At 39.9% G+C, this 25,635-nt stretch overlaps 4 protein-coding genes across 7 annotated transcripts; 3 read left to right on the top strand and 1 right to left on the bottom strand.

The window, feature by feature from the left end:
* The first annotated feature begins 1,379 nt into the window (after window positions 1-1,379).
* Window positions 1,380-14,352, top strand: zdhhc5b (zinc finger DHHC-type palmitoyltransferase 5b). 4 transcript variants are annotated; one of them, XR_004570471.1, is made up of 12 exons: window positions 1,380-1,531; window positions 2,935-4,357; window positions 4,786-4,907; window positions 5,055-5,212; window positions 5,845-6,017; window positions 6,158-6,260; window positions 6,385-6,476; window positions 7,250-7,382; window positions 8,393-8,510; window positions 8,677-8,801; window positions 10,875-11,905; window positions 12,262-14,352. XR_004570471.1 is itself a non-coding variant. In XM_034230922.1 (12 exons), exons 2-12 carry the CDS (start codon window positions 4,209-4,211, stop codon window positions 12,365-12,367), a joined length of 2,187 nt encoding a protein of 728 aa, XP_034086813.1. In that variant the 5' UTR covers window positions 1,380-1,531; window positions 2,935-4,208; the 3' UTR covers window positions 12,368-14,352. The 4 variants fall into 4 exon arrangements, 3 of the variants coding, with proteins under 3 accessions (XP_034086813.1, XP_034086810.1, XP_034086811.1); XM_034230922.1 differs by having other exon boundaries at window positions 8,677-8,783; window positions 10,875-11,800; XM_034230919.1 differs by having other exon boundaries at window positions 10,875-11,800.
* Window positions 14,346-19,151, bottom strand: tmx2a (thioredoxin-related transmembrane protein 2a). Its single transcript, XM_034230929.1, has 8 exons — window positions 18,875-19,151; window positions 18,701-18,761; window positions 17,938-18,051; window positions 16,779-16,855; window positions 16,020-16,126; window positions 15,283-15,348; window positions 15,027-15,156; window positions 14,346-14,949 (listed from the first exon to the last, which is right to left on the bottom strand). The coding sequence occupies exons 1-8, from the start codon at window positions 19,061-19,063 to the stop codon at window positions 14,770-14,772; spliced, it is 924 nt and encodes a 307-aa protein (XP_034086820.1). The 5' UTR covers window positions 19,064-19,151; the 3' UTR covers window positions 14,346-14,769.
* si:dkey-6i22.5 (polyamine-modulated factor 1) lies at window positions 19,144-21,994 on the top strand. The gene is made up of 5 exons (XM_034230932.1): window positions 19,144-19,448; window positions 20,447-20,552; window positions 20,668-20,768; window positions 21,262-21,457; window positions 21,825-21,994. The coding sequence occupies exons 1-5, from the start codon at window positions 19,252-19,254 to the stop codon at window positions 21,888-21,890; spliced, it is 666 nt and encodes a 221-aa protein (XP_034086823.1). The 5' UTR covers window positions 19,144-19,251; the 3' UTR covers window positions 21,891-21,994.
* A 70-nt stretch (window positions 21,995-22,064) lies between these two features.
* Window positions 22,065-25,529, top strand: med19a (mediator complex subunit 19a). Its single transcript, XM_034230931.1, has 6 exons — window positions 22,065-22,436; window positions 23,245-23,367; window positions 23,851-23,984; window positions 24,126-24,222; window positions 24,306-24,400; window positions 25,158-25,529. Exons 1-6 carry the CDS (start codon window positions 22,217-22,219, stop codon window positions 25,221-25,223), a joined length of 735 nt encoding a protein of 244 aa, XP_034086822.1. The 5' UTR covers window positions 22,065-22,216; the 3' UTR covers window positions 25,224-25,529.
* The last annotated feature ends 106 nt before the right edge of the window (window positions 25,530-25,635 follow it).

Raw genomic sequence — 25,635 nt, 5'->3', positions numbered from 1 at the left:
TTGTGTCTTCACTTAGTTACAACTTTATCAAGCCTGGGAAAAGTATTTTCCAAAAAAGTCATCCAACATTTACAAACGTATGGTCAATGTGTCTGTGGAGTGGGAGAAGTGTTGTGTTGTGTGTTTGGAAAGAAGTAGGGCAAAGGCCACTAAACTGTAGGCCACATCCTAACTGAAATACATTACAATATGTCCGTTATTGTTAGGTGCACCACAATACAAGCTCTTTTGTTGTTTGTACTGTAAACACCTGCCAGCACACAGTTGAGTTCATCAAATATTCTAACATTTATTATCATACAGTAACAAGCTCTCTTTGTTGTAGGTTTGTCTGTTGTGGGGGATTTGAGCTGACCATCTGGGTGAAAACTTTGCAAAGAAATTGTTTAATCAAGCTTCTGTACTAAATCTCCTGCAAAGTTACCACCATGCATTAGTACTGTTTTCTTTTCCATAGGAAGCAAACAATAATAAACTAATGACAGTTGTGTGACATGATAATGCATTTTAACAATTGATTTACTTAAGCCTTAAGGTTTATAGCATCTCAGTAAAAACCTATTGAAATAGAGGACACAAAGGAGGAAGAAGTTGATTTATAGTTCAGTAATTTCATTTCATGACATTTTTATTTGTTTATTTTATTATATTCTATATTTGTGATTAATTGAGCTTGATCAATGTATCATCAATGATGGTTTGTACTCAGTAACAACTTTATCCAGACTATCTATTTAGGAATTGAACCTCCGTATTGTGTTTAAACTAATTTTATGAAGCTATTTGGGCGATAAATGTGTGGTGTAAATTAACTAAGTAGATGTACTCAAGTACCATACTTAAGTATAATGTTAAGGAACTTGTACTTTACTTTGTACTAATACCCCACTACAATCCAGAGACAAATCATATACTTTTACTCCACTACATGAATTGAATAGCTTTATTTACTTTGCAGATTTGGATGAATGATGTGATATATAACCAACACTTAAATAAGACTTTACACCTGGAGAAAATTCAAAAGCTACCCTGCAGCATAAAGTAATTAAAATTAGCGGCACCTTTACCAGCTATGATCAACCGATCAACACATTAATGCATCAATGATTATATTAAATCATATAATATTATTCTGAAATGGAACAATCTGCCTAATAAATACTTTAAAGTATTTTTTTACGTTTTACTTTTGTACTACTTGAGTACAATTTGAATGCAGGACTTTTGCTTCAAACCTACACTCTGGTAGTTTTACTTGTACTTAAGTACAAGACCTGAGTCCTTCTTCCAACTCTGGATAATTGTAAAATTATACAGTAAAACTTCATTATCATTCGGGGTTGTTTCTTAAGACCACACCTGCTCCTCTCTGATTGGCTGTTAATCCCACCTGAGGGACGACGGACTACTTCCGGGATTCCGATGTCGGCCTAGCCAGCGAGCTAACTAGTTTGCTAGCGGCTAAACTCAAGGAGGACCGTAACGACCCACACCCCACAGGCACGACAGCTCACCTGTTCGGCATTAGGTATGTCCTTCTTGTTTTACCTGCCTTATTTGGTCACTGTTTAGCCGAACATGTATCCTGCTAGCCGCCAATAAACGCTACTCCGCGAGTATAAAGCTCCCCATGCTAGCCAGGTAATGTTAGCTAACTATTATAGCTGTGGTAAAGGACTGAGCAGTGTCGCAAAAACTTTCGAGGCTAAGGTAAGATCTAGCTGATTTTTAAGTACGGTTTAAATATATCGTTATTGAATCGAGCGATATTACACAGAGATGAAACAACGCAGCGTCTATCATTGAGTTTAACAAAGTGAAGTGTGTTTTAATGAGGTTTATTGTGGTCGCTGTCTTGACTTATTCCTGGCACTGCCCTGGCCTGTTGTTAAACGCTTTGGTCTGTATGATCAAAAGATGATAGTGATAGTCAATCAACTGATTTATAACCAAACAAGGCACCAGCAAGATGTTTGACAGATACTTGGAACATTTAGTAAACTCATTGGCACTTTAACGATGTAGATTGCGAGCGGAAGATTGTTGAGGTGACATGACAGGCTCGACATGGGGATTTTAGGATTCACATCCGTATTGTTTGTTTTGCAGGTGAGCAGATAAACAACAGTCACACTGATACTCAAAGATCTGTATTTGTGAGCAATGATGACTGTTGAGAAGAGGGGTGTGTCTAAACTATCAGGTTTCACTGTTACTCCGGATCAGTTTTCAGTGTGCTGCTCACTTCGCTTTATTTCATCTGGAGATGAGGGAAATGAGTCTGATGTATGTCAAAGGCGTTCAGGCTCGTCCCAGATCGTCGATTCCCTGGTGTTTTGAATTTCAAGAAGTGGAAAGACGTGTTTCATTTGACTACCGGAGGGCATTGAGGTGACACGAGTGTGTTTAGCAACATCAGGCAGTTGAACAATATGAGTAATGGTGGAAAACACTCAGACACTAAGTGTAACGTCTGATTGTTGTGAAATCAGAGTGAAACATTTGCTCCTCTTAGATAACTCTGTCTGTGTCATATAACCTAACAAGGAAATCTACTTTTGACAGTGAGGTGTAAACTTGCAAAATGAAACATGGATAGTGTCCATTCACTTAGTAAATGGAAGGCCAAAGTTATTTATTACATCTTTGAATCTGCTAATAAAACATCAGTAATTATAAATGAATGAAATGCTCTTTATTTAATAAAAAAGCCCAAAATGCTGTTATTATCCAGCCAACTATAACAAAACACAAAGATGTTTGATTTCATGAAGACAAAGGAAAACAGCATATGCTTAAAAATGAAATGTGTCTCATATATGTTTTTTGAAATCGCTGCCATATAATAATCAAGTTCTTATTTCATCTGTGACTATTGAAAGCATTAGTTTTTGTTTACCACTGACATTTGTTTAATTGTTTTCCTTACAGGGGCATCTAACAGCCGACCCACAGAGCCAGTCGGTAAAAGACAACAGAAGGATAGCGGGAAAACGGGGCTAAAATGCATCCGACTACATAACACCACTGCTGCACATGACTTTGTTTAAGAAATGCAAAATGGGAAAGGAGGTCTATCTGCAGAAAACTTGCAGGTGGGAGATGTCCTTTCACCCAGAACCGGCCAAGTACGATGACGCTTTGATGACATACAAAGGACTTCTTTTTGGAATGAGTTGATTTCGTCCTCATAACAACACAAAGACTGGAGGCAAGGGTCTCGCAAGAACTAAGGGTCTCTGGCTGAGCGACTGTACTTCGGAAAGTCAAAGATAGACACATTTTAAAAACATTTTTTATCAGCTTTTTAAATATATTTTGCAGCTGGACGTTTTTAAAAAAAAAAAAAAACTTTTTATTTGTTGTTAAGCAGCTTTCCCGCAACTGGTTTAGTTGTTTTTCCCTGCTGACTTAGTTTGAGCGCTGGAACTGTCCCTTCTGCCGCCATCCTCTTTCTTCCACCCACCCAGTGCCTAAATAAGCCCTCTCGGGACAATCGCAGAAGTCATCAGCAGCTGCTGCGCTCAATCCTCTGCCTGTTCTCCTCTATGTGCTTCTGCTCTCGGCCTGCTGGCTATCCACCCACTACCTCTTTATTTTCTGCTCTTTTGTTTGTATATTCATTTTCTCTGAGACGCATAATCAGAACCTAAGCACAGTTGGCGAGCATTAATGTAAAAGCTAAGTTTCACGAGTCAACTGAAACCTAGTTTTCCTGTGTGCGAGTGTCTCTGCCTTGGTGTTCAAGCACTGAAGTTTAACGGTTACACTTGTGCCAGAAAGCGGACCGATTAGATTTATTTATATCGTCGCACCAAGTACAGTTACATTAAAGCCATACACAAATATTTATGAATTACCTACACATATTTTTGTAACGCATTGCTCTTGTATAGCTTTCTTTTTATAAGCCTCTATTAAGATTATGCACACATTCAATATTTACAACAAGCTGTATATTACTGTATAAAAAGAATCTCTGATTATATAAGTGCCAGAAGACTGTCTGGATACAGAGAATCCTTCATGTTTCCACTCAGTTGCTGCTTTGCATAGTGTTTTCTTTTCCAGTCTGTAGTCATGGCCCCTCCCACCAAACAAACTCCATATTCGCCATTTTGACCTGTAAAGCAGCCTTGACAGTAGGTAGTCTTTAGAAATCTACCTCTCTCTCTCTCTCTCTGTCTTCGTTCCGTCTCACTCTGATGCCTGGGTTCAGTGGTGGGGGGGTTGGGGGAGGAGTAGGTGTCCCTGCTTCTGCTCCTCCCCGTCCATTTCGTCCCAGCCGATATGTCCCGGTGTCCGCAGCCACCACGTTCCTCGTCGGATCCACCACCCTCTTCTTCTGCTTCACGTGAGTGTCTCTTTCCTTATCTCGTTCACATGCACAAACACATAATGCAAACATGGTGAAAGGGTTCTACGTCACTGCGTTATCAATCATATCTGTACCCTTGGTGTGTGCTAAAGGCGTGTGAATATCCCTCAGTATTTACAGAAGTCCTCTTGATGGTTTACCCTATCGTTTATTCTTGAAAAGAGTGCATGTTTGCTTTGTAAACTTGCCCTCTTTTCAGGAACACTTGTACTAACAAGGTTCCTTAGAAACACATCTCCGAGCTCCTTTTTCACAATCACATTCACTTGAGTTCAATTGAGCTGCTTGGGGGTACATTGCCTTGAACAAAGTCTGAGAGATACCAGGCAGACCAGTGTTTAAAGCAATGGACTGTCCAACTGTAATTTTATATTTAATTGAATATCCTTTTCTGTTCTGTTTAGGTGCCCATGGTTGTCAGAGTATATCTCCTTTGTCATTCCCATCTACGTTGCGGTGATCTTCCTCTTCACCCTCGCCAACTTCTGTATGGCAACTTTCATGGACCCTGGAGTCTTCCCCAGAGGTAAACACATGACGCCGAAATGAATCCCCATGAGCACGATTCATTTGAAATAGACTGAAATAGTATAACGTAATGCAGGAAGTTCATTAGACCAGATGTTATGATGTTAGTGCCGTCTCAGTGTTTGTTTGTTTCTGTTGTCTTCAGCCGAAGAGGATGAGGACAAAGAAGATGATTTCCGTGCGCCGCTCTATAAGACGGTGGAGATCAAAGGGATCCAGGTGCGCATGAAGTGGTGCTCGACCTGTCGCTTCTACCGCCCGCCGCGCTGCTCGCACTGCTCAGTCTGCGACAACTGTGTAGAGGTACACACACACACACACACACACACACACACACACACACACACACACACACACACACACACACACACACACACACACACACACACACACACACACACACACACATATTCTATTGTCATGAGCCTGAGTCCTAATTTTAGATTATTTAACAAAATGTCACAAATATTATTAAAAGTTATATAGCAGAATTGGGGGACAGTTTCAGATTTTCCTGTCTTGTTTTAGGCGTTTAATAAATATCATTTCCTTTTTTCTTTGTATTTACTCTTCCTGTATGTTTTTCTTTACTGCTTGAATTTCAGTTGAACTATTACAACTTTAGTAACAATTACAAAATATATATTTGAAGATTTATGTTTCCAAATATGCACAGCACTTATTTTTAAAGTGCTTCTCTCATGAGGTTACAGTACATACACCTGTGTTTATGTTCTTGTTTTAATAGCAAGTCCTAATATCACAACACACTTGTATGACTTTACTGCTCAACGTAGATCTCTCTTATTGTTTAATTTTCCATGTTTGAACATTAGGAAGAAATCGTTTTATTTGATGTTTTGCATATGACCTTTAATTTCCTTCCTGTCACATCCTCCCAGGTGCTTACACAATCTTTGACCCTGTGCTCTCAGGATTTTGACCACCACTGTCCCTGGGTGAACAACTGCATTGGTCGGAGGAATTATCGCTATTTCTTCCTCTTCCTGATATCACTTACCACCCACATCATTAACGTGTTTGGCTTTGGCTTGGTTTATGTCCTGCACCACCGCCATCAGCTGGACACGCCACACGCTGCTGTAACGTATCCTTTACTGCTGACCTTAAGCTGCAGGACTATTAAAGGGATTTGCTTTTCACACGTTTAATTTGTTTGTCTTTTTGGCATTGTGGTAGTTTTTCTGTGCTGGATTTGTTGTTACCTCCTTGACCCTCTCCTCCCAGTATGGCTGTAATGTGTGTGGCTGGTCTGTTTTTTGTCCCAGTCACGGGCCTCACTGGGTTTCACATGGTGCTGGTTTCTCGCGGCAGGACCACAAATGAACAGGTAGCTGGTTGTGTGCATCCTATCCCGCATTATTAAATTCACCCAGAAATAAATGTTTCCTTTCTGTATGTTCTTGCATTAATGTTGTTGTCACGTTTTTCTCTCCCCCTCCCTCTCACTGTAGGTGACGGGGAAGTTTCGGGGAGGTGTTAACCCTTTCACCAACGGCTGCACAAGGAATATTTCTCATGTGCTCTGCAGCTCCCAGGCCCCCAGGTGAGTCTTTCTCTCTCCTCTGCACTCATAACTCTTTTCACTGCTTTCTCTCCCCTTTCACTTTGCCACACTCCTCTTTGATTGTTCTTACTTGTCTGTTTAGTTAATATAATGAACAAAAGCCTTCAGTGTTATTTGCTTCTGGTGTTAGATTATGAGCAAAATACTGCTACAGCTGTTTAAAGGGAGAAACCTCACCTTTTTTGCTACTGTCAAATCACTGTTGATCATAAAAGTTTCTTTTTTGTTAGTAACACATTTCTCACTGCGTGCCATATAGTATTCGCAGTTTTATTGTTTTTGCAGCTGCACAATCTGTCGAGGCAGTGATTTTATTCTTCGAGGAACAACTTGCTATTTCAGATTCGCCCTACTCTTGGTAGCCGGGACATATTCAAATATGTTATGTTAAAAATAATTCAAATATGTTATGTTAAAAATAAAATTCCTTCCTTTCTTCCCTTGCATTGCAACCTAGCCGCTTTGTTTCAACAGTAAAGAAATGGCATCCCAAAATATGTGCGCATGCATGTTAGGGATGAGAAGGACAGTAATTTAGCTGACTTTGGATGTTCGGCCGTGTTTTTATGAGCCGGAGTATACGGCCTTAGAAATGCTGTGGCTGCCTTGCAAGAGGATATGGCAGACGGGAACCTCAGGAATTCAGAAGCTGGCGCGCAATGAATCCTGGTACATGTAGGCACTGCTGGGTTAGAACTTAGTTTGCTCTTGTCAAATATAACACTGAGGAGTAAATGTCTTGCCTCGCTCAGATACATGGGCCGGCAGCGGAGCCCTCTCACGATGGACGTGCAGCCGCCGTTCCTCAGACCGGCACTCACTGAGGCTCAGCTGGAGGCCAAGGTCCTGGACAACGGCATTCAGAATGACCGACACAGCACCAGGGTGAGTGACACGAGACCCGACAAACGTGCAAAAACAAGCAATCTAAATGTGGACGTTTAGATGTAGGAACTCCACGGAAGATACAGAGTTATTGGTATTGTGTGCTTGCCTTTTATGTGTGTGCTTTTACTGTTATTTTACATCTGGGACGCCCCTAAAAGGAATGTATATAACATTTTCGGCCTTACTACTTTCGATTTATCTATAATGTTAAATTGCCAGATCATTATTTTCCAATAGTTCTTTGTGACTGGTGTGTAGGATCAAAAGCTTCGGAAATTAAAAATAAACCAAAGAATCCCATACACTTTCAAAAACTTGAACTCACTTTATAAAGCCAATGTTCTGGTCTGCATTGCAGCCAAATCCATAAAATCAGAACAAAATCCCAGACAAAACATAAAAAACTAGAATTGTATAAGTATGCTGATATTCTTCAAATGATCTCAAGCGGTTCAGTAAATCTTTCAGAACAGATAAAGTACAAATACCTGAGGTCATATCACCAGATTCCGTGAATGAATTAAGATATGCATGCTCTGCTAGTTAGGAGTACTATTTACATAGTTTTGGAGCGTTATATGAAAACTGATTGAGATATATTTGCATTTATCGGTCTCAATGTAAAGCAAACAGGACTCTTAACAGAAGATTACATTTTTCCCCCCAATACTTTTTACATCCTGCGCCACACGTCACAGGATTCCCTTGATTGCCACCGTATTCTGTATTACTGAGTGAAACTTTACGCTTCATGAAAACCCCACCCTATCTCAATAATGTGTTATCAGCTGCGTACGAGGGCGTTCATACTGAAAGTATTTTGAGTTCATCAGATGCCAAAACCGTGAACATTTTTTAAATGGTTTTCATACATTCAAGAAATCGTGTATGTAACATGTGATTTCTTTTTTCCTGTCAAAAAGTCAGTGTTCGAGGGTTAACAATGATTTTGAGTCATAGGCCTGATGGTGTAAGTCTGCTTACACTTATTTTTGCATCTTCTCCAGTCCAAAAGCAGTCTAGATCAGATAGAGAGCCAGTCAGCTGATGCAGAGCCTCCTCCTCCTCCACCTCCTCCAAAGCCAGAGCTTCGGTACCCTGGTCTGCCCCGTGCTGACACTGAGGGTGAGACACACACTTACACACACACGAGGGAATCTGTCACCTGACATGCCAACCGGCCAAGTGCAGCCGGGGAACTTCAAGTATTACCTCCTAACAGATTATGTTTGTTTGCTAATCACAAACACGCCTCTTTTTCAAGTTTCACTTTTGTTGTCTTGCCCCTCAGAGAGCAGCTTGTTGACTGAAGCTCCTCCCACACCGTCAATGTTCAAGTACCGACCAGCCTTCAACAGCCCAGGAAGGAATCACACTGCACTCACACACCTCAACAAGGTACATACACCTGCACAGGTATAAGGTATCAACTATTCACATAAGATAATAAGCAGCCTAGAGTGAAGCTAACCGCATGTCATGCCTTATTAGAAAAACAGACACATGTTAGACTCATGCAAATCTAACCTTGTACTTATAGGCCGCAAGGTGAACCTCGAAAAGTCCTTTAGAAAAGAAATCCCGCTCCACAGAAGTGGAACTACATAATCTTTAGTTCATAAAAAAGAACGAGTCATGCTTATCCACCAAAGAAAAGTTCGTCGCTAAACCAGACCAAATGGATTCTAAACAGTGCTGTATGCTTGTTTTATGTCATGTTTTGTCATATGTCTTAATACATCACTAAGTCCGAGGTATTTGCGTTATATACGCGGTATTTGTGAGAGGTTTTACTATCTGGGAACAGAGTTGACCATCGAATCAACATTGGCTAGCAGCGTTTATCAGCCAACTCCAGCTACAACAACATTCCTGGACTACCATGTTCGCATCGCTAGGTTCATTGGCTGAACTCGTGGATTATTCCATTAGACTGAGGACTTTTTGTCTGTCTGTCTGTTGTTATTGTTACCCTGTACACGTTAAATGCACTCTTACAATAAACATTACTTGATTTCATACATAGCTGCGTCCAAGAAGGTTAACTTGTTACGTTAAGTAATTTAGATCAATAAAATGCAGTACTTATACCAATGACCATTGATTCATTTATTTACTCATTCATCATATAATAATTTGATGAATTGCATTATTATTATTATTATTATTATAGATTATTATTATAGATATATATAGATTATTATTATATATATAGATTATTATTATAGATATATATAGATTATTATTATAGATATATATATTATTATAGATATATATAGATTATTATTATTATATAGATTATTATTATATATATATTATTATTATTATAGATATATATTATATAATTATTATTATTATTATTGTAATATGATAATATTGTATTTGTAACTTCAAAATCAATGCCACCGTTGTAAGCTTGTCCTGTACGTATTCCATCTTGTATTGGTAAAATAATCAACCTTTTCGTGCTTCACAGACGTAATATGCATGTAACAATGTTTGTGTGTTGATAATTTTGACTTTTTGAGACTTTCTGGTGCGTTTTCCTCGTCCCCGCTACTCGATGAAACCATGGCGGTCGCCATTTTTTCCAAATCTGTTTATTGATACCGGTATATGCAGCTACCCAATTAGTGTAGCACGATCACGTGACGGACCGTGGCACTACTTTTGACCAAGATATTATTACGTTTTGAAGGGACTAGTTCAGCCAATAATTACGTGCCTAGAAGAATTGACAGGAATTTTAGCGACGAAACTTTTTTTTGGTGGATAAGCATGACTCGTTCTTTTTTATGAACTAAAGATTGTGTAGTTCCACTTCTGTGGAGCGGGATGAAACGATAACAGGGTTCACCTTATGGCCTATTATGAATATATAAAACCTTGTTGATATCAAATAGCAGGACATTTAAAAAAGCATAAAGGGATGTGGTTAACCTTATCGCACAAAAAGATGGAAACAATATCCCATTGAACAGATGGTCTGCTGGCTGTTATGCCCGCACCCTTCTAATTTCCTTTGTGGTTAATGCCATGCCCCTCTTTTTTGTTTTTACTCTGAATTGACCATTCAGTGGCCATCGGTCGATCAGTAAGTCTCAGCTAGTGTCATCTCTGTGTGTCCTTCTGGTTGTCTCTGTGTTTGAGTGGATCTATCCTTTCCCCTAAGACTGCATTGACTGCAATGTGTACTTCCTGTACTGTATGTACTTGTATTTCCATTTCTATGTTGATACACATTCTTTGACATGCAGTGTCAGTGCCTGTTCAAGCCAGTCAATGTTTCCACTCCAGTAGTGTGATGTTGGAGTAGAGCACCGGTCAAGCATCCAATATTTCCCCAACACTCTTTTTTTTCTGTAAGAATATTTAATAAATTCCTGAAGACACATGGTGATTCTAATCTCTCTCCCCTCCTCTTCATCCCTGCATTCATCTTCATCACACTTCCTCCTCTTTCTACCTTCCATCTGTTTCTCCTCTCAGATGATCCGTGGGGAGAGTCTTGACTCTCCGTCTCCCACCATCCTCCAGTCCAGCCGTCAGTCTAGCTACCGCTCGGAGCCGAGCAGCCTGGATGGGACCACAGTGGTGGGGGGAGGTATGGGGGCGCGCAGGGGGGGAGGGGAAAGGGGTGAGGGCCCCGGAGGCCCTGGCGGGACTGCTGGGATGATGTCGGGGGGCATGTCAGGCTACTCCCTGACTGGACGCTCCTACACCTCCTACCCGTCCTCTCTGGTTCTGTCCGCTGGCGGCTCTCGCTCCTCCAGCCTGCGCTCAGCGCAAACGGCACATAACCCGTTGACCACGCTCCAATCAGAGGGCACCACAGACACCAGCTACAAAAGCCTGGCCAATCAGACGCCTCGGAATGGCAGCCTGTCCTATGACAGCCTCCTGACGCCATCCGAGAGCCCAGAGTTTGAGTCCGCTGTTCATGAGCTGTCGCCGCAGAAGCCTCGTGCTCCGTTTCCCTCGGCAACTGTAACCGGCCAGCATGACAGGGTGTCGCCCAGCAGCCCACTGCAGGGCTACACGTCGCCCTTCCTCTCAGCTCAGATCGCCCAGCAGAGGGAGGGGCAGCTCCTCCAGGGCTCTGCCACTTTCTCCTCCCCCCACAGGGCTTACCTGCGTGCCGTCAGCCCGCCCCCCCACTCCCCCTCTGGGCTTCCTGAGGTCCAGCACCTGCTCCAACATAACCAGGACTCTTCCCGAGCCCCTCGTCACCTTTCCTCCTTATCCTCTTCCCCTCGCTCATTCGAGCCCCCTATCTCCCCGCCACCTCGCGGCCTCTCCCTTGGCAAGTCCCCGTCTTACATAGCGGAGGTAGGGCCTCAGCACAAGCCTCGGCCTGCAGGTGGAGGCATTGTGCTGGGGGGAGGAGGAGCTGGAGGAGGGCCACAGGCTCCACAGTGAGTAATGATCCGTCTCCAGACCCTTCAGCCTGCTACCTTTCCTCCTAATTCTCTGCTTCTTTCTCCCTGGTTTGTCAGTCCTCCTCTTCCTCCCTGATCTGTGTGAGTCTTCCTTTTCCTCTTCTGCGGTTTACAGTCAATGTTTGCTTGTTAAGTGTTTAACAGTTGTTGTGTGTATGTAAGTCTTATCGGTTCAGTTTGTGGGTTAGTAATAAAAGCATGGTAGCTCTGTGGAAGCATGCCTTACCATGTGTTTGTCATGTAACCTTTTCTTTCCTTTTCTTACTCACCAAGTTACCAAATGCCTTACAAGATTGATGGTAGAGAAAAACAGTGCTGTCTGTAATTGTTTGTTGTTTGTATTGAAGCAGAACCACTCACCTCCACATCCTTTTATCCCTGTCCTCACCCCTAATCTCCCCCTCCTCCTTTCTCCTTCCTGATGGCTGTCCAATCAGATCCACCTCTCGTCCAGTCTTGGCCAATCACACCACATCGAAACCAGGTGGCGGAGTGAAGAAGGTGACAGGCGTCGGAGGGACCACTTATGAGATATCGGTTTGAGGGACAGACATCCTTTGCTGTCCATCACAGGAGGGGAAACGTCCCCTGACTACTTCCACTTGTCTCTGACCTGAGCTGAACATTATTCACGACTGCAGGCTCCTGAAAAAATACTTTTTTTCCATGGCAAAAGACTAAAGGAGCAGACCTGTCTGGTACCCACTTTGTTATATTTGTAACGCCACTGGCCAATCCGTTCAGATTTGAACAAAGAGTATAAGGGGACCCCTCATTTTTCACAGGATCAAGTCGTCTCCATTCAGCCACTTTGTGAGCCATAGACTGTACGATCAAGGCTGGGTATAAACGTCTGCAGAACACAGTTATCCAATGATTTGCTGTTTCATTTGGTATATTAGCACACATTGACCACTGTGTCTGACCCTTCAGGAGAGGATGGCCTTTATCCAGTGGACCGCGAGGATTTGTTGACCAATAGAAACATCTTCTTCACTTTCTGAATGGACCACACAACCTGTTTAACCATAAGTCATGGAAAAAGAGTCCAACCTCTAAACACAGTATCATTTTAGTTTTATAAATCTTTTTTTTTAAATATTGTTTTATATAAATGTGTAAAATCTTGCAGATTATTATTGGGTCAACTTGTCAGGTATTGAAGATGACTATGTATGAGGGTGGCAGATGTACTGTGTGTAATTATTCATGAAGCGATTTCAAATCAGTTGCCGGTTTGTATTTAATGGCTGCATCAGCCGCTCATGAGCTCTTGCTGGAAATGTCATCGTTCAAAGAGAAGGATGGTCGTTTGGTGGACAGCTGAAATGGCAAATAATTGAGCTTAATTTTCTGAAAGCCACAAAGAAATTCAGTATCACGGTTTTCGGCACAAGCATCTTTGTGGAATGTACGCTTGTAATGTTGATTCTAAAGACATTATGCAAAATCTGTTAGTAGCTTTAAGACCATGGTATGTCTTTTTGGTGTTTTTTTATTTCATTTTCTGTAATGCTCGGTCAGTCTATCAAGATGCTTGCAGAACCTTTACCAGATGGCCAGCGAGGGAAGGGCTTATTTATTTCATCAGACCTTGTAGTTTTGGACACGATTTCAAACCAATCTACTCGTTTCAGTTTTTTTTAATTTGAATGGATAGAAGAATATATTAATATTTTTATGAAAAATCATACTATAAATGATATTGTGAATGCAATATGCCACTGAACAGAAAACAAAGAAGTGGGGACTGGTTTTCAATTAGCGACGCTGTTCATTGCTCTTGTTTTGCCTTGAGACCATTCATAGTGAATCATGCACATTTACATTTTTTCTATTGGTTTGTATTTTTTTACACTTTTCCGAGGAAAAAATATGTACCGCAGATTTTTTGGATTGACTTTAAAACGTCTGTAAAGGTACAGTTGATTATTTTTTAACCCAGAGCCATGTTGAAGAGTAATTACAGAAAGGGAGGTGTGCTTGAATTTTAGGATTGGGCATTAGAGTTATGGTTTTAGTTTTTCTAGCAGTAGAATGTCAAAGCTGGCTGAATGTGGCACGTATTTGGGGGAAAGAACACGCTTGTAGCACACAAGTATCATTGTTTAACCCAAATGGCCGTGATTTTCATCCCTACCAGTTCCCTATGTCGTTGGTGTGCATGTGACTTTTGTTTGTCGTGCTGAATGCTTCTCTGGCGTGTGTACTTGTGAGAATATTCTCAAAAGCCCACCTGGTTGACGTGTGGGTGCTAACAAGAAAAGAAGCATTAATGGCACAGGAGATTAAGAGAACCTGTGTTACTTTTCTTCCTGCTCTGGCCGAGGATGATGGCCACTGAACAATTTGAAACTATGTGAGAACAGTATGTATACTTCTGTGTGAGATAAAATATCGTGGGCTGTGGCGAATGGAACGAGTTTCACAAATATCTGTAACGAGTACATTAAAGACATTTCCAAAATGGCCTTATAAAGAATTTTTAACAAGATGTCTTCTCAGAATAAAAAAGGTAATATTGATAACTGGATTTGTGTATTTATTTTTTCCGTTTCAACTCTTACTTTGGTATTAAACATGAGACATCAGTAAACACACACATTACAAAATACAGACAGCTAAATGTCACACGCAGGGATGAGATGTTGCTGAAAGTATCAAAAGGCATTCATTACAAAAAAGGCACATGTTCTCAAATAATTTAAGTTATAAATGTAATAGAATGTCCCCAAATCATTGCGGCAACCACCCTGCCTAATACCCAGATGGACCAGGGGAACATGGTGCAGTTTACTGGGTCATTATTTTCCCATGTAAAGAGATGACATCTAGCAGGGGTCCAACCTATTTTCCTCTCTACGTTCCATAATACTCTGGACTTCTGCAAAATGTAAGGCGTGGCAAGAAAAGGAGAGACTTCATGCAATCTTCTTCTTTTCTCTTTACTGGTCTTTCTTGCTTTCTGTGGGCTGCTCCGTGATTTCGGTTTCAGGCTCGAGCTCGTCGCTGCCCTCCTCTGGCTGAACGTCGTTCTGCTGCTCTTCCTTCAAAGCTTTACTTTTGTTCATCTTCTTGGATTTTTGGAAGAGCTCATTCAGGTTAAACTCTCGGATGATGTTCTCCTAGAGATTAAATAATGTACAAGTTGGCATCAATGTCGCAGAACTTGCTCAATGTGTTTGTAACGGACAAGTCTTACCTCACTGAAGGTCCAAGACACAGCTCTTGCTTTGTTGTCCACCATTGGACGTCTCATAAGTTCCTGCCCTTCTTGAAAAAGCATCAGTGAGGGCAGCTGCCTGGCCAGAGGAGAAGTACTAACTCTGTACCTGTGAAGGAAAAAATCATGGGACAGTCAAAACCATAGCTCAGAGAATCTGTAAAACATGTGGTTAGCATAAACACCAATAGTATGTTACTGTAGCCTACTTCTATATCATTATAGACAGGCTTACCTCTCTGCAACCTCTCCGTAGCTACCGATGTCCACCTTCCCAAATCTGAGTCCAGGACAGTTGTACCTAAAGAACGCAGGGGAAAGAAGCGTGAGACATTCATGCCTAACTAATGGTAGACAAACACTTCCTAAAATTAGTCCATTTTTAGTGAGCATAATGACTTTGATACCTCTGCAGAACAGTCACATATGTTTAATCCAACATCATGGTTATAATTACTGAAGGAAGTAAAACATGAATTTAAATGTTATTTTAATGTTCAAATCTAAAGACAAATTTAGACAGAAATACAGTATTGTATATGAAAGTGAGTTATTAAGCCAATCTTCCATGGAATAAATGCCTTCAAATAAAACACTATCATGTAGCAGGAGGCTGTTGACTGTTTGCAGCTGGTATTAAATAAATGCAATTATTCTTATTTTTCATATCAAAGACCATGCTTTTACAGGGAATGTAGGGGTGAATGCGAGAAATATATGGATGTAAAACGTATAATTGTTTATTAATAAAGTAGATCTTCAAGCAAAAATACTTTATAAAAACGAAATAGATATAATGGTTGCTTGTTCAAGTGAAAGCAACACTAGTGATTTGTAGGTTTATAGTAAAAAGTGTGTATTTCTCTAGTATTTTAACTTAACTAATCCTATCACATACTGTAGATGTCTTTCTATATAAGTGACTTATTAACTTGTTCAGGGGCCTAGGGAAACCATGACTGAGACTCTTACTTGAGTGAAAGGTCTGCAAAGACAGGAGCGAAAGACTGGCAGTCAGAGGACCAGTTTGCGTAGAATTCAACAATCCAGGTGACACGGCTGTCTTTCCGTAGCTCCTCCTGATGAATAAAAAACACAGTATTTAATCAGTATGTCAGTCATTTACACCTCCTTGCCTCCATCATCAGATAGAGAGGTCTTACATTTCACTATTTTCTTTTCAAATTCAATTACATACTTGGCATACTGCTATTATAATGTGCCTGTCTCATGGACACTGTCATCAATGCAAAAACATTCCTATTGCATTGTGTAATAAAATAAGATAAGATGGAACTTTATTTATCCCCTTGGGGAAATTCCGGCATTTGAAGCAGCAACAAGGTAAGAGTTAAAAACAGGATTCACACAAGGTCAAAATAAAGATAAAATAAAATACAAATTAAAATACACATTTAACTGTTGAAACAAGATATCACAGTTAAACGTTGAGCATTTGAATGAACATGTTAAATATATTAACATAAGTGTGCAGGTGTGAGTGCGGGTTAAAGTCTTGTAAATAAGAAGTTAGTTTATTTATGTTTGTATTATATTGAATACAAATACTAGATTGTCTGTTATAATGCCCACTAATTGTTATTTTTCCCTAACATTTCAAATGCCTGAGGTTCTGCTGTACATCCAAATGGTAGTAACCCATCATAAAGGAATGTACACGCCTTTTAAAAACAAACTGTAATTCAGTGTGGCCTGTAGTGAAACACTCACAACGATGGTCTTGTCACTGAAGTACTTGATGTACTCGGGACCCATGTAGAGCGGAGGCTTACAGGTCATGACGAAAGCTGAAGAGAAGGCACAGAGAGAGAGACTAATAATTTAACATCACACAGGCTTGTGGTGAAAGAAACAATTATTAAATGTAAGTTTTACATTTATTAAAACTATGAAAATATCAGCTTAGGTTAATAAATTGCATTTAAAGCCTATAAGCTTCGTTTGACACTAAACATGTGTCAATTTAGCAAAGAAAGTGACGTGCCAATCTATAAGACTTCAGTGGAAGAGTAGTATAAAAGAAATGAAACACTGGAATCAGAATTCATTTAAGCTTTAGTCACGGTGTCCTGAGGAATATCCACGTTGTGTTAAGAAATGGGTATCTACTGCAATTTGCTGCTATTTTTTTGTACTCACATAAGTCAATTTCCCCTAATTACGGATATCTACCAGTAATTCTATAGAAACTGTAAAGGAATATATAGCTCCAAGTCAGTGCTTCTCAAAGTGTGGTCCGCGGACCACTGGTGGTCCGTGAGCGCCCCCTAGTGGTCCGTGAGTATATTGGTAAAATTTCACATTTGAAATAAATACATTTATTTAAGTTGTTCGCACTCTCGCGGGAATATCTCCGCAATGGAACGAGCTTAAGTTTCACTTTCGATTGCATGATATAGCCCAGATAAGCACCTTCATCACACATGTTGCCACTTGTTTGTACAATTTTCAGGCGATTTGTAAAAAACGATGTGTTTTTGGAAATTTGTGGAGTTAGGTGGTCCGCGAGTGTTTTTTTATTGGTTAAGTGGTCCTTGGTATGAAAAAGTTTGAGAAACACTGCTCCAAGTCAATATGAAGCCTTAGAAGTCCTATTTAGAGGGTCTCCTGTAGTGTTCTTAAGTTTAATTATACTCAAACATTATTAATACTTATACACGTTTATGGGAAAAAGAGCAGATGTGCTACTTTGATTAGCGCATGTTACATTTTTAATGACTTTTCTATTGTTTATTTACAAGAAAAACGCAGATTAAACACCAATATGTGTGAGAAGGTATAATGTGACCTTTATGACTGCTTATAATGAATATCCCTTCAAATAACTTCAATATGTTGTGGGTGGGGCAGAAGTTTTAAGACCACTGACCAACACACAATGTGAGGTAAAAGATGCCGAGCCGGATATCCAGTCTGAAGAAGAGGATGACGTTGGCCACTTTACTGAACATGAACAAGTTGCCCACGTGCTGCTCCATTGTGACTGAGGAACAGGGAGAGAAGAGAGGAGGAACAATGAATGGAGCACATGGAAAACCTTCAGGTTGGGGAAACAAGGTCAAAAGCAGGTGGGATCACACTGCATGTTTACACAACAAAGCAACGTTTTGGGGGAAGCACTTCCTGTGTGGCTTGCTGCAGAGCTTCTCCTCTGGTTTCAGGTTAAAAATTAGAAAACAATTACACATTAAGTCATAAATAGCTATTGGGTAAAAGTTTGAAAGTTACACATTATAAGATACAAATACATCAAAGAATGTATTCGGAAATTAGGACCAACAAAACAAGACAATAAAAGACATCACGAATGAATATTTTTCACAATTTTCTGACATTTTCCGACCAAAATATTTATATTTAAAAATAATTGTCCAATTAATCAATAGTGGAAATAAGAGTTAGTTGTAGCCCTAGATAACTGTGTATACCGTTTGTATACAGTACAACTTAATAAGAAGACACATTTCTCATGTTGGTCCACCCCTCCTCTCAAATTGAGTATCTCATCTGCTTAATCCATGGGGCCCCCTTTGAGATGTTTACAATGTAAACAATATAAATAGTTGGTTTACACATAAACAAAGGGGGTTGTGTGCGTGTGCGTGTGCGTGTGTGTGTGTGCGTGTACTTACTTGCTCTTCTGTTCTTCATAATCACTATTGCACCCAGAAACATAAGAATCTCCAGCTCTCTCTATAAAATAAAATAAATACAATAATAAAAGAGTAAATTAGCTTTCTCCTGTAGCAAGGGCCCGTCCATATTTAGCAGCAGCATGTCTGCAACACTATCCCCAGCATGCTCACCCAGTCAAAGTCGCAGGAGTTGCCGTCCTCGCGCTGGGTCGCCAGCTGCTCGCACAGACCTGGAGACTTTCGGACCAGCAGAAAGGCGACAGTCATAATAACCGAGGCGATATAATACGGTTTTAGCAGCCATTTGTAAATCTGAGGTAAGTGGTACAAGAAAGAGAACAGTCCTGTGATAAGACCCATGTTGGCAAAGACTACAGACCACCTCGAGGGGTATGAGGGGCAATGACAGCTGAGCCTGAGGAACAACTGGCAAGACTTCTACTACATCCGCGCATGCGCAAAACAAAACCGAGTTCGTATGTTTTGGGCTCAGCGATTTGCCGTAGATTTGGCGGGTAATGCAAAAACGTAAATAGAGGAAGCTGAAAATGGAGGAAATTGCAGACCCAACACAACAGCAGGTTGAAACTCGAAATAATGAAGCTAAAGGAAACCTTTCCTCAAATCTGTCCGAGACTGAATCAGTTGATAAGCTGCCCGACGAGCCGGAAGCTCGTTATAACAGGCTCAAGCTGTTCGACAAAGTAATTCAGAAAAGCCTGGAAAAGTTCATCGAGCAGGCCAGGTAAAGTAAAGAGTATTTGTGTTTATTGTGGAAACATGTCCCAAAACGACAGTAAAAAGCCTTGTATGCAATATTTAAAGTTTGTAGCGCTCTTCGAGATCATTATTTATCGCTAATTTACAGTGTAAGGCATAAACTGAGATGAGTGAGAGAGGTATGTTTCTGAAGTTGCAACGAAGCTAACATGAAGACAGAGATGAGCGACGAAAACAGTGTGTAAGTGCTGGTGTAAATGACAGGTCTTAGCATTGTATGATGATCATGACTGTGTAGCATTCATTGAAACAATTGTCATTTAAGTTGCCCAAGATTAAATACTTTATTGTCATACAACTTAATTATGAGGGACCTGCCTCGGTGTGTTTCTGACCAAAAGAAAAACCATCAGAGAAAAGTCCAAACTAACCATACAAAGAATCCCCAAACCTTGTAGAAAATACCTGCTTTTTAGAAGTTATTTTACTCGAGTTAATGCAAGACTTGTGTTTATTGATTGACAAGATTAGACTTTTAATTGTTTGTAAATAATAACTGCTTAATTTTTTTTATTGTCTGACATGGCATCAACAATTCAGTATATTTTCATTATGTCCGCGTTATTTTTGTTGATCCATCAATATGTTGTCTTTTTGTTTTTATTTCATTTAAAGAAATATCCGAAAATAATGAAATATGCCCAGAAAGGTTCCTTAAGTCCAAGGGGACCTCTTTTATTAAGTTGAAATGTCAAATGTACAATCCAACACCCAGATATATATGCCTTGAATTATATAATAAAGAAAAGCAAAAAATCCTCACATCCGAGGCCCTGTAAAAAGTTGTAACTTTCCCTTGATAAAATAATTGAAAAGTACTCGGTAAATGGAACTGCTGTCATGAATAATGTTCTGTCTATCAATAATAGAATAATATATCCTTTCAGTACTTGATGAGTTAGGTGAGAAAATGTTTGGTGTTTTGGAAAAGCCACTGTTCGCTGACACTGCTTCCACTCACAGTTTCAACAGATTCGCCAGCACGTTTCGCCCGTTGTACAAGAAGAACCCGCAGAAGATGAAAAACATTCACAAGCAGTTCATTGAGGAGTTGAGGAAAAATATACAGGTATGTAGCACATCATATTTATGAAAATAATAATAACAAATGTAAGATGTACTGTCTTGTTGTTTGTATTAAACATGTGTATGCACTTGCTTACATGCCTGTGTATCATGTGTAGGAGGACATCAGCAGATTGATTGAAGAAGGCCGCTTAGAGTTCAAAATGAATGAGCTAGACGAACTGGAGAGCGCCGCCCAGAACAATACAGCCCCTGCATGGTGAGTAAAAAGCATTAATCTTCACCTTCCAGCACCTTCTGCAGACAACAAGCGAGTAGTGAGTCAGTGGGTAATCCAGACCTTCTGAGCTGCATTTTGATCTGATGTGTTTCTGAATGCAACAGCTTATAAAACATGTCTATGCAAACCGTAGTTAAATAAAATATCTAACTGATGATTGTTGTAAGATTGGAAATATAGTCATAATTGAAATTTTAAGAATTCCTAAAAGTAGATACATAAAGGTGGATACAAAGGGTAACAGTACAAAAGTATTTGCCCCAGCATTGTTGTGTTAACCAGTATGGATTAGGTTATTGTCTAGGCACTTGTATACACTGTATTTGAGGCTTTTTGTCCTCACCAACAGGACCTGTAATTAAGGTGCAGTGCATTGATTCTATGCATTGTGCATCACCTCTGTAATATTTCCATTTTGCAATGTGATTCAAATGCAAATGTTCATTTTTAACCCTGTCCCTTGTTCATTCAGGCGGCCGAGCGGGGTTCCTGAGAAGGACTTTTGCAGTTTTTTGATGCCATACTATAAAAAGCAGGAGGCCTACATGCGACTGGAGCTGAAAAAGATTCAAGCAGAGAATGCTGCCCTGGCACAGAAGGTTCTGGCAGGCAGAGAGAGCGTTTCTCAGACTGGACAACTTGTTTCTACCGCTTTGGATGAGTGGAAGGTGAGAGAGAAAGAGACAATATAGCTGTCCAGGATAATACTCAAAACCATAATCAAGATGTTTGTTTTTACACTCAAAAAGGGGATGCATGAGTAGGAAATGCTAAATTACTTACTCTAAAATGTATATTTAAATATAATATGTACATTTGTATAGATTAAACTATATATTTTCAACATAAGTATCATCAATTATATAAAAGCTGCATAATTGAAAAGTATTTATCAAGACGCATTAATGTATTGTAAATAGGACTGATGTGTTTTAAAATGATGTTGCAACTGCTCACAGATTAAATGTGCACTATGAAAAATGTAGGATTATAAAATGGAAGTTTGCTTTAAGTCTTCTATTCTCTCCCTTTTAGGCGACGGTCACAGAGTTTGAAAGGTTGACATCTTCTCTTGGCCCTGCTGATGTCTTCGATGTGTGATCATCTAATTCATTGACCTGCATATATCTTCTTTAAATTAGCTGTACATATATATTGTTTATTACTGTTTTCTGAAAATAAACTTAATATCGTCAAAACTAAAACCATTTGGTGAGCTCATTGATTATTCCCATGAGGGCCACCGTACATCAATCATTATGGTAACGTGCGTATTGTCGCCTGGTATTACGGTACTCGGGCCATGAAAAAATAATGCCACAAAGAAGTGAAGAGTCGAGTAGTTCTCTGGGTTGAACCACAGATGGATTTGTCGTGAACATCTCAACAAACAACAGACCACTTGCTTGTAGAAACGTGGTATAGATATGACGGAAATGTTTTCAACTCTGTTCGGGCAAAATGAAGCCCAGGGACCGCCCGGCTCTTCGTCTCTGGGTTTCGGACCGGGGAAACCTCCGCCGCCTCTGCCGCAAAACCAAGCCTCCATGACGGGGCAGATGCCACCGCAGCTCGGGGATGAAGGGCCTGCTCTGCGGAAGCCCGGAGCCATGAATGAACCGTTCTACTTACTGCGGGAGCTTCCTGGTACTGGCATACAGTTATATCTGTTTTATACTTTGTATTATGTTTGTCTGTTTTAGAACACATAGTTTAGCTGTCACAAAAGGTTGCCAAGCAGTGAGTAAACAATGCTAGCTAATGTTAGCCAACAAGAGTGAAACCTAAAATAGTGAGTTAGCTCTTTAACAGAACAGGTATTAGCCTAACTGTTTTAATAGGTATTCTTATTTTATGTCTTATGTTACACAAAAACATCCACTTGAGATTTCTACGCATTACTTTGCATCTGTGTTTAACGTAATATAAGTCATTATATATGTGGCTAGCCGAGGTTATACAAAGATCTTGTACTTGAGTAAAAGTAAAGGTAGAAGTGTGTCCTGCAATCAAAATGTTACTCAAGTAAAAGTACAAAAGTATTGTCATCAGAATATTCTTAAAGTACCAAAAGTAAAAGTATTCAATATGTAGATTGGCCCATTTCAGAATCATATATCATATGTTTTGATTATAATTATTGATGCATTAAAGTTGTATCAAAGATTATAAAGGTGCATCTAGTTTGAATGACTTACTGACTTTTAGGTAAAACTAAAGTTTGATTTAAGTGTTGTTAATATTTCACATAATTATTGCCTCTGAATTGTTATTGGGTAGAAATAAAAACTCAAGCAGAGTACCAAGCTCTCAAAAGTCATTACTTGAGTAAATGTATTTAGTGGATAGACCTAGCAATATGTTTTGCTGATACTTATTACGAAGAAAATGAATGACATATTTCATGATTTGTTGTTTTTGCTTAAATGACCGTGATATCAATCTGTGTGTTTAGTGGGAAACGAGTTAACGGGCAACACCAACCTCATCACACACTACAACCTAGAGCACGCATACAACAAATTCTGTGGAAAGAAAGTGAAGGAGAAGCTCAGCAACTTCCTGCCAGAGTTACCAGGTGGGTTATGGTCTGACTGTCAAGGGTTGATGATAAATGCTGCCCAAACCTTAAAGTAAATGATGTTCCATAAGTAGATGATAATTTAGGATCCATCATTGTTCTGATCTATAAACTCACCACATAAACAGGTGTAGAGAAAATTACATCAGCTTTCATGTTGCTCAAAGCCACCGATTATAATAATCGGTATTCCTATACAATCTACGCATGTCCTTCAACACACATTAATTACATACCTGTAATACTGTCCATCTATTGGACTTTTGCTAGTGATGTTTAGTTGTATTTGATGTTTTTGTTCATATGTATTAATTGCACATCTTGTCTTTGGCATGTTGAAAAAGAAATCTGGAAATCCTTTATACGTTACAACTTAGTTGCTCACGTTCCAAATGAAGGACAACCTTGCTCTTTCATTGCTTATATTTTGATGTTTCTCACATTTACTCCAACCTGTCCTTTTTCTCTTCTGCTCTGCAGGTATGATCGACTGTCCGGGCGCTCAGGAGGGCAGCTCGTTGCGCTCTCTGATTGATAAGCCTCCAGTGTGTGGGAACTCCTTCAGCCCGCTGACAGGCGCCCTGCTTACAGGCTTCAGACTACACACAGGACCGGTACTTACTGCATATATTAACAATATTATGGCAAAGTCTATTTAATTTGCAAACCCTGGCCTACAGGTTTCTTTAATCTCTTAATTATAGTGTTCAGATCATTCTTATATGCATCCATGTTTTTGTGTTTCTTTTCCCCAGCTACCAGAACAGTACAGATTGATGCACATACAGCCTCCAAAGAAGAAGAGCAAACACAAGCACAAACACCATCGACAGCAGGACCCATTACCACAAGGTATAACATCAATTATACATTTTTACACCAAGGCAAAGGAATGTTTTTCAGTCGACTAAGTTGCTTCTTTCTTGGCGTCGCAGAAACTCCATCAGACACCGATCCCAAGAAGAAGAAGAAGAAGAGGGACGACGATCCGGACCGCAAGAAAAAGAAGAAAGACAAGAAAAAGAAGAAGGTAAGAAAAATATATCAATTACCCAGGAACTATAAAGTTGACCCATAGGTTTTGTTGTGGGTCTTTATGTTTATGGACAGAGATATAGTGCCCTGACCCTAACCAAACCAAACCCATAATTAAACTTTATTTAAAAACGTATGTCAAATACCAAGTTTTTCAGCAAATACATTTTTAGGTATTTTCAGGTTTCAGGATGGTAAAAGAGCTAAAACATGTCGCTGGCAGACAACAGCATCTTATGGCTTTATAGAGGTATGCCTTACCTGTTCACAAACAGTTCCCAACACATCCAAAGCCTTAATCGGATATCTAACACCATATTATTGACTTTGTGATCCAAACATTTGCATTTGAGGTTTTTTATTTTACGTCCAGGTGCATAGTAGTCGCTGGGGAACGACAGTTCACATCCCCCTAATATATTAAATTGGACTGTCACAATGTCAGATTTTCACCACAAGATGAATATTTGGATAAAAGCATCTAACAAGTGACATGTGATGTAATTATTGCCCAAAACGTATTATTAAAGCAATATGTATGGATAGTTGGTCAGTTTAACTAATCTCTAATCTAAAGCTAATAAAAGTCTAATTTATTCCACTAAATATGGTATTAAACTGTAAACTCGATCCTGCTCTAATGTCAATTCCCACATCATCCAGAGACAGTGAACACAACAGCTGTGTGCTTGGCTCAGTCTTGTTTAAATAAGCATGTAAACAGTGTGTTGCTGCTCTCTGTCTCCCTCCAGAACCGCCACAGTCCCGACCACCCCGGCCTCGCTGGATCACAACCCAACAGCAACAGCCTCAGATAGACAAGAGCCCACTGTGTGCACGAGTGTGTGTGTGACTGTGCATTTTGTAAGAGGATGCGTGCGTGTGTTTTTCAGATAATTGTATTATTGGGAGTATGTTTAATGAGAGAGGGAATGATGTGTGGGTGAATGAAAGGAGCAGTGGTTTTGTGTGATGATGAAAGGCAACGTTACAGAACAGTGTCAAAGGCAGAAAGACGCTGATGTTATGGATGACTGAGCTGGCACTGTATGAATGTCCCTCTTTGATTTTGTTGCGATATCTTTTGACCATAATGCCAAAATCCAATAAACTTTGGTTATTATCTTTGCTTGTGCTTCCTTGTAGGGCATCTTGTGGGCGTTTAGATAATGTGATCAGGTGCATAGATACATGGTTTACTCTGCAACTGCAACAACAATCATTCAATGG

The sequence above is a fragment of the Gymnodraco acuticeps genome, unplaced genomic scaffold (genome assembly GCF_902827175.1).
Source record: "Gymnodraco acuticeps unplaced genomic scaffold, fGymAcu1.1, whole genome shotgun sequence".
NCBI lineage: Eukaryota > Metazoa > Chordata > Actinopteri > Perciformes > Bathydraconidae > Gymnodraco > Gymnodraco acuticeps.
Note: the sequence above shows the minus strand (reverse complement) of the source record. Positions and strands in the feature narration are given on the sequence as shown.

Excerpts from the sequence above, each read along its gene's own strand:
- zdhhc5b (XM_034230919.1), top strand. The coding sequence starts at position 4,209 with ATGCCTGGGTTCAGTGGTGGGGGGGTTGGGGGAGGAGTAGGTGTCCCT. Across the intron at positions 6,018-6,157 it reads ACGCCACACGCTGCTGTAAC|TATGGCTGTAATGTGTGTGG; the intron begins GTATCCTTTACT and ends CTCTCCTCCCAG. Across the intron at positions 8,511-8,676 it reads GCCCCGTGCTGACACTGAGG|AGAGCAGCTTGTTGACTGAA; the intron begins GTGAGACACACA and ends CTTGCCCCTCAG.
- tmx2a (XM_034230929.1), bottom strand. The coding sequence starts at position 19,063 with ATGGGTCTTATCACAGGACTGTTCTCTTTCTTGTACCACTTACCTCAG. Across the intron at positions 16,856-17,937 it reads TTACCTCACATTGTGTGTTG|CTTTCGTCATGACCTGTAAG; the intron begins GTCAGTGGTCTT and ends CCTTCTCTTCAG. Across the intron at positions 15,157-15,282 it reads TACGGAGAGGTTGCAGAGAG|GTACAGAGTTAGTACTTCTC; the intron begins GTAAGCCTGTCT and ends TTTCCTTCACAG.
- si:dkey-6i22.5 (XM_034230932.1), top strand. The coding sequence starts at position 19,252 with ATGGAGGAAATTGCAGACCCAACACAACAGCAGGTTGAAACTCGAAAT. Across the intron at positions 19,449-20,446 it reads AAGTTCATCGAGCAGGCCAG|TTTCAACAGATTCGCCAGCA; the intron begins GTAAAGTAAAGA and ends TTCCACTCACAG. Across the intron at positions 20,553-20,667 it reads AGTTGAGGAAAAATATACAG|GAGGACATCAGCAGATTGAT; the intron begins GTATGTAGCACA and ends TATCATGTGTAG.
- med19a (XM_034230931.1), top strand. The coding sequence starts at position 22,217 with ATGACGGAAATGTTTTCAACTCTGTTCGGGCAAAATGAAGCCCAGGGA. Across the intron at positions 22,437-23,244 it reads CTTACTGCGGGAGCTTCCTG|TGGGAAACGAGTTAACGGGC; the intron begins GTACTGGCATAC and ends CTGTGTGTTTAG. Across the intron at positions 24,223-24,305 it reads GCAGGACCCATTACCACAAG|AAACTCCATCAGACACCGAT; the intron begins GTATAACATCAA and ends TTGGCGTCGCAG.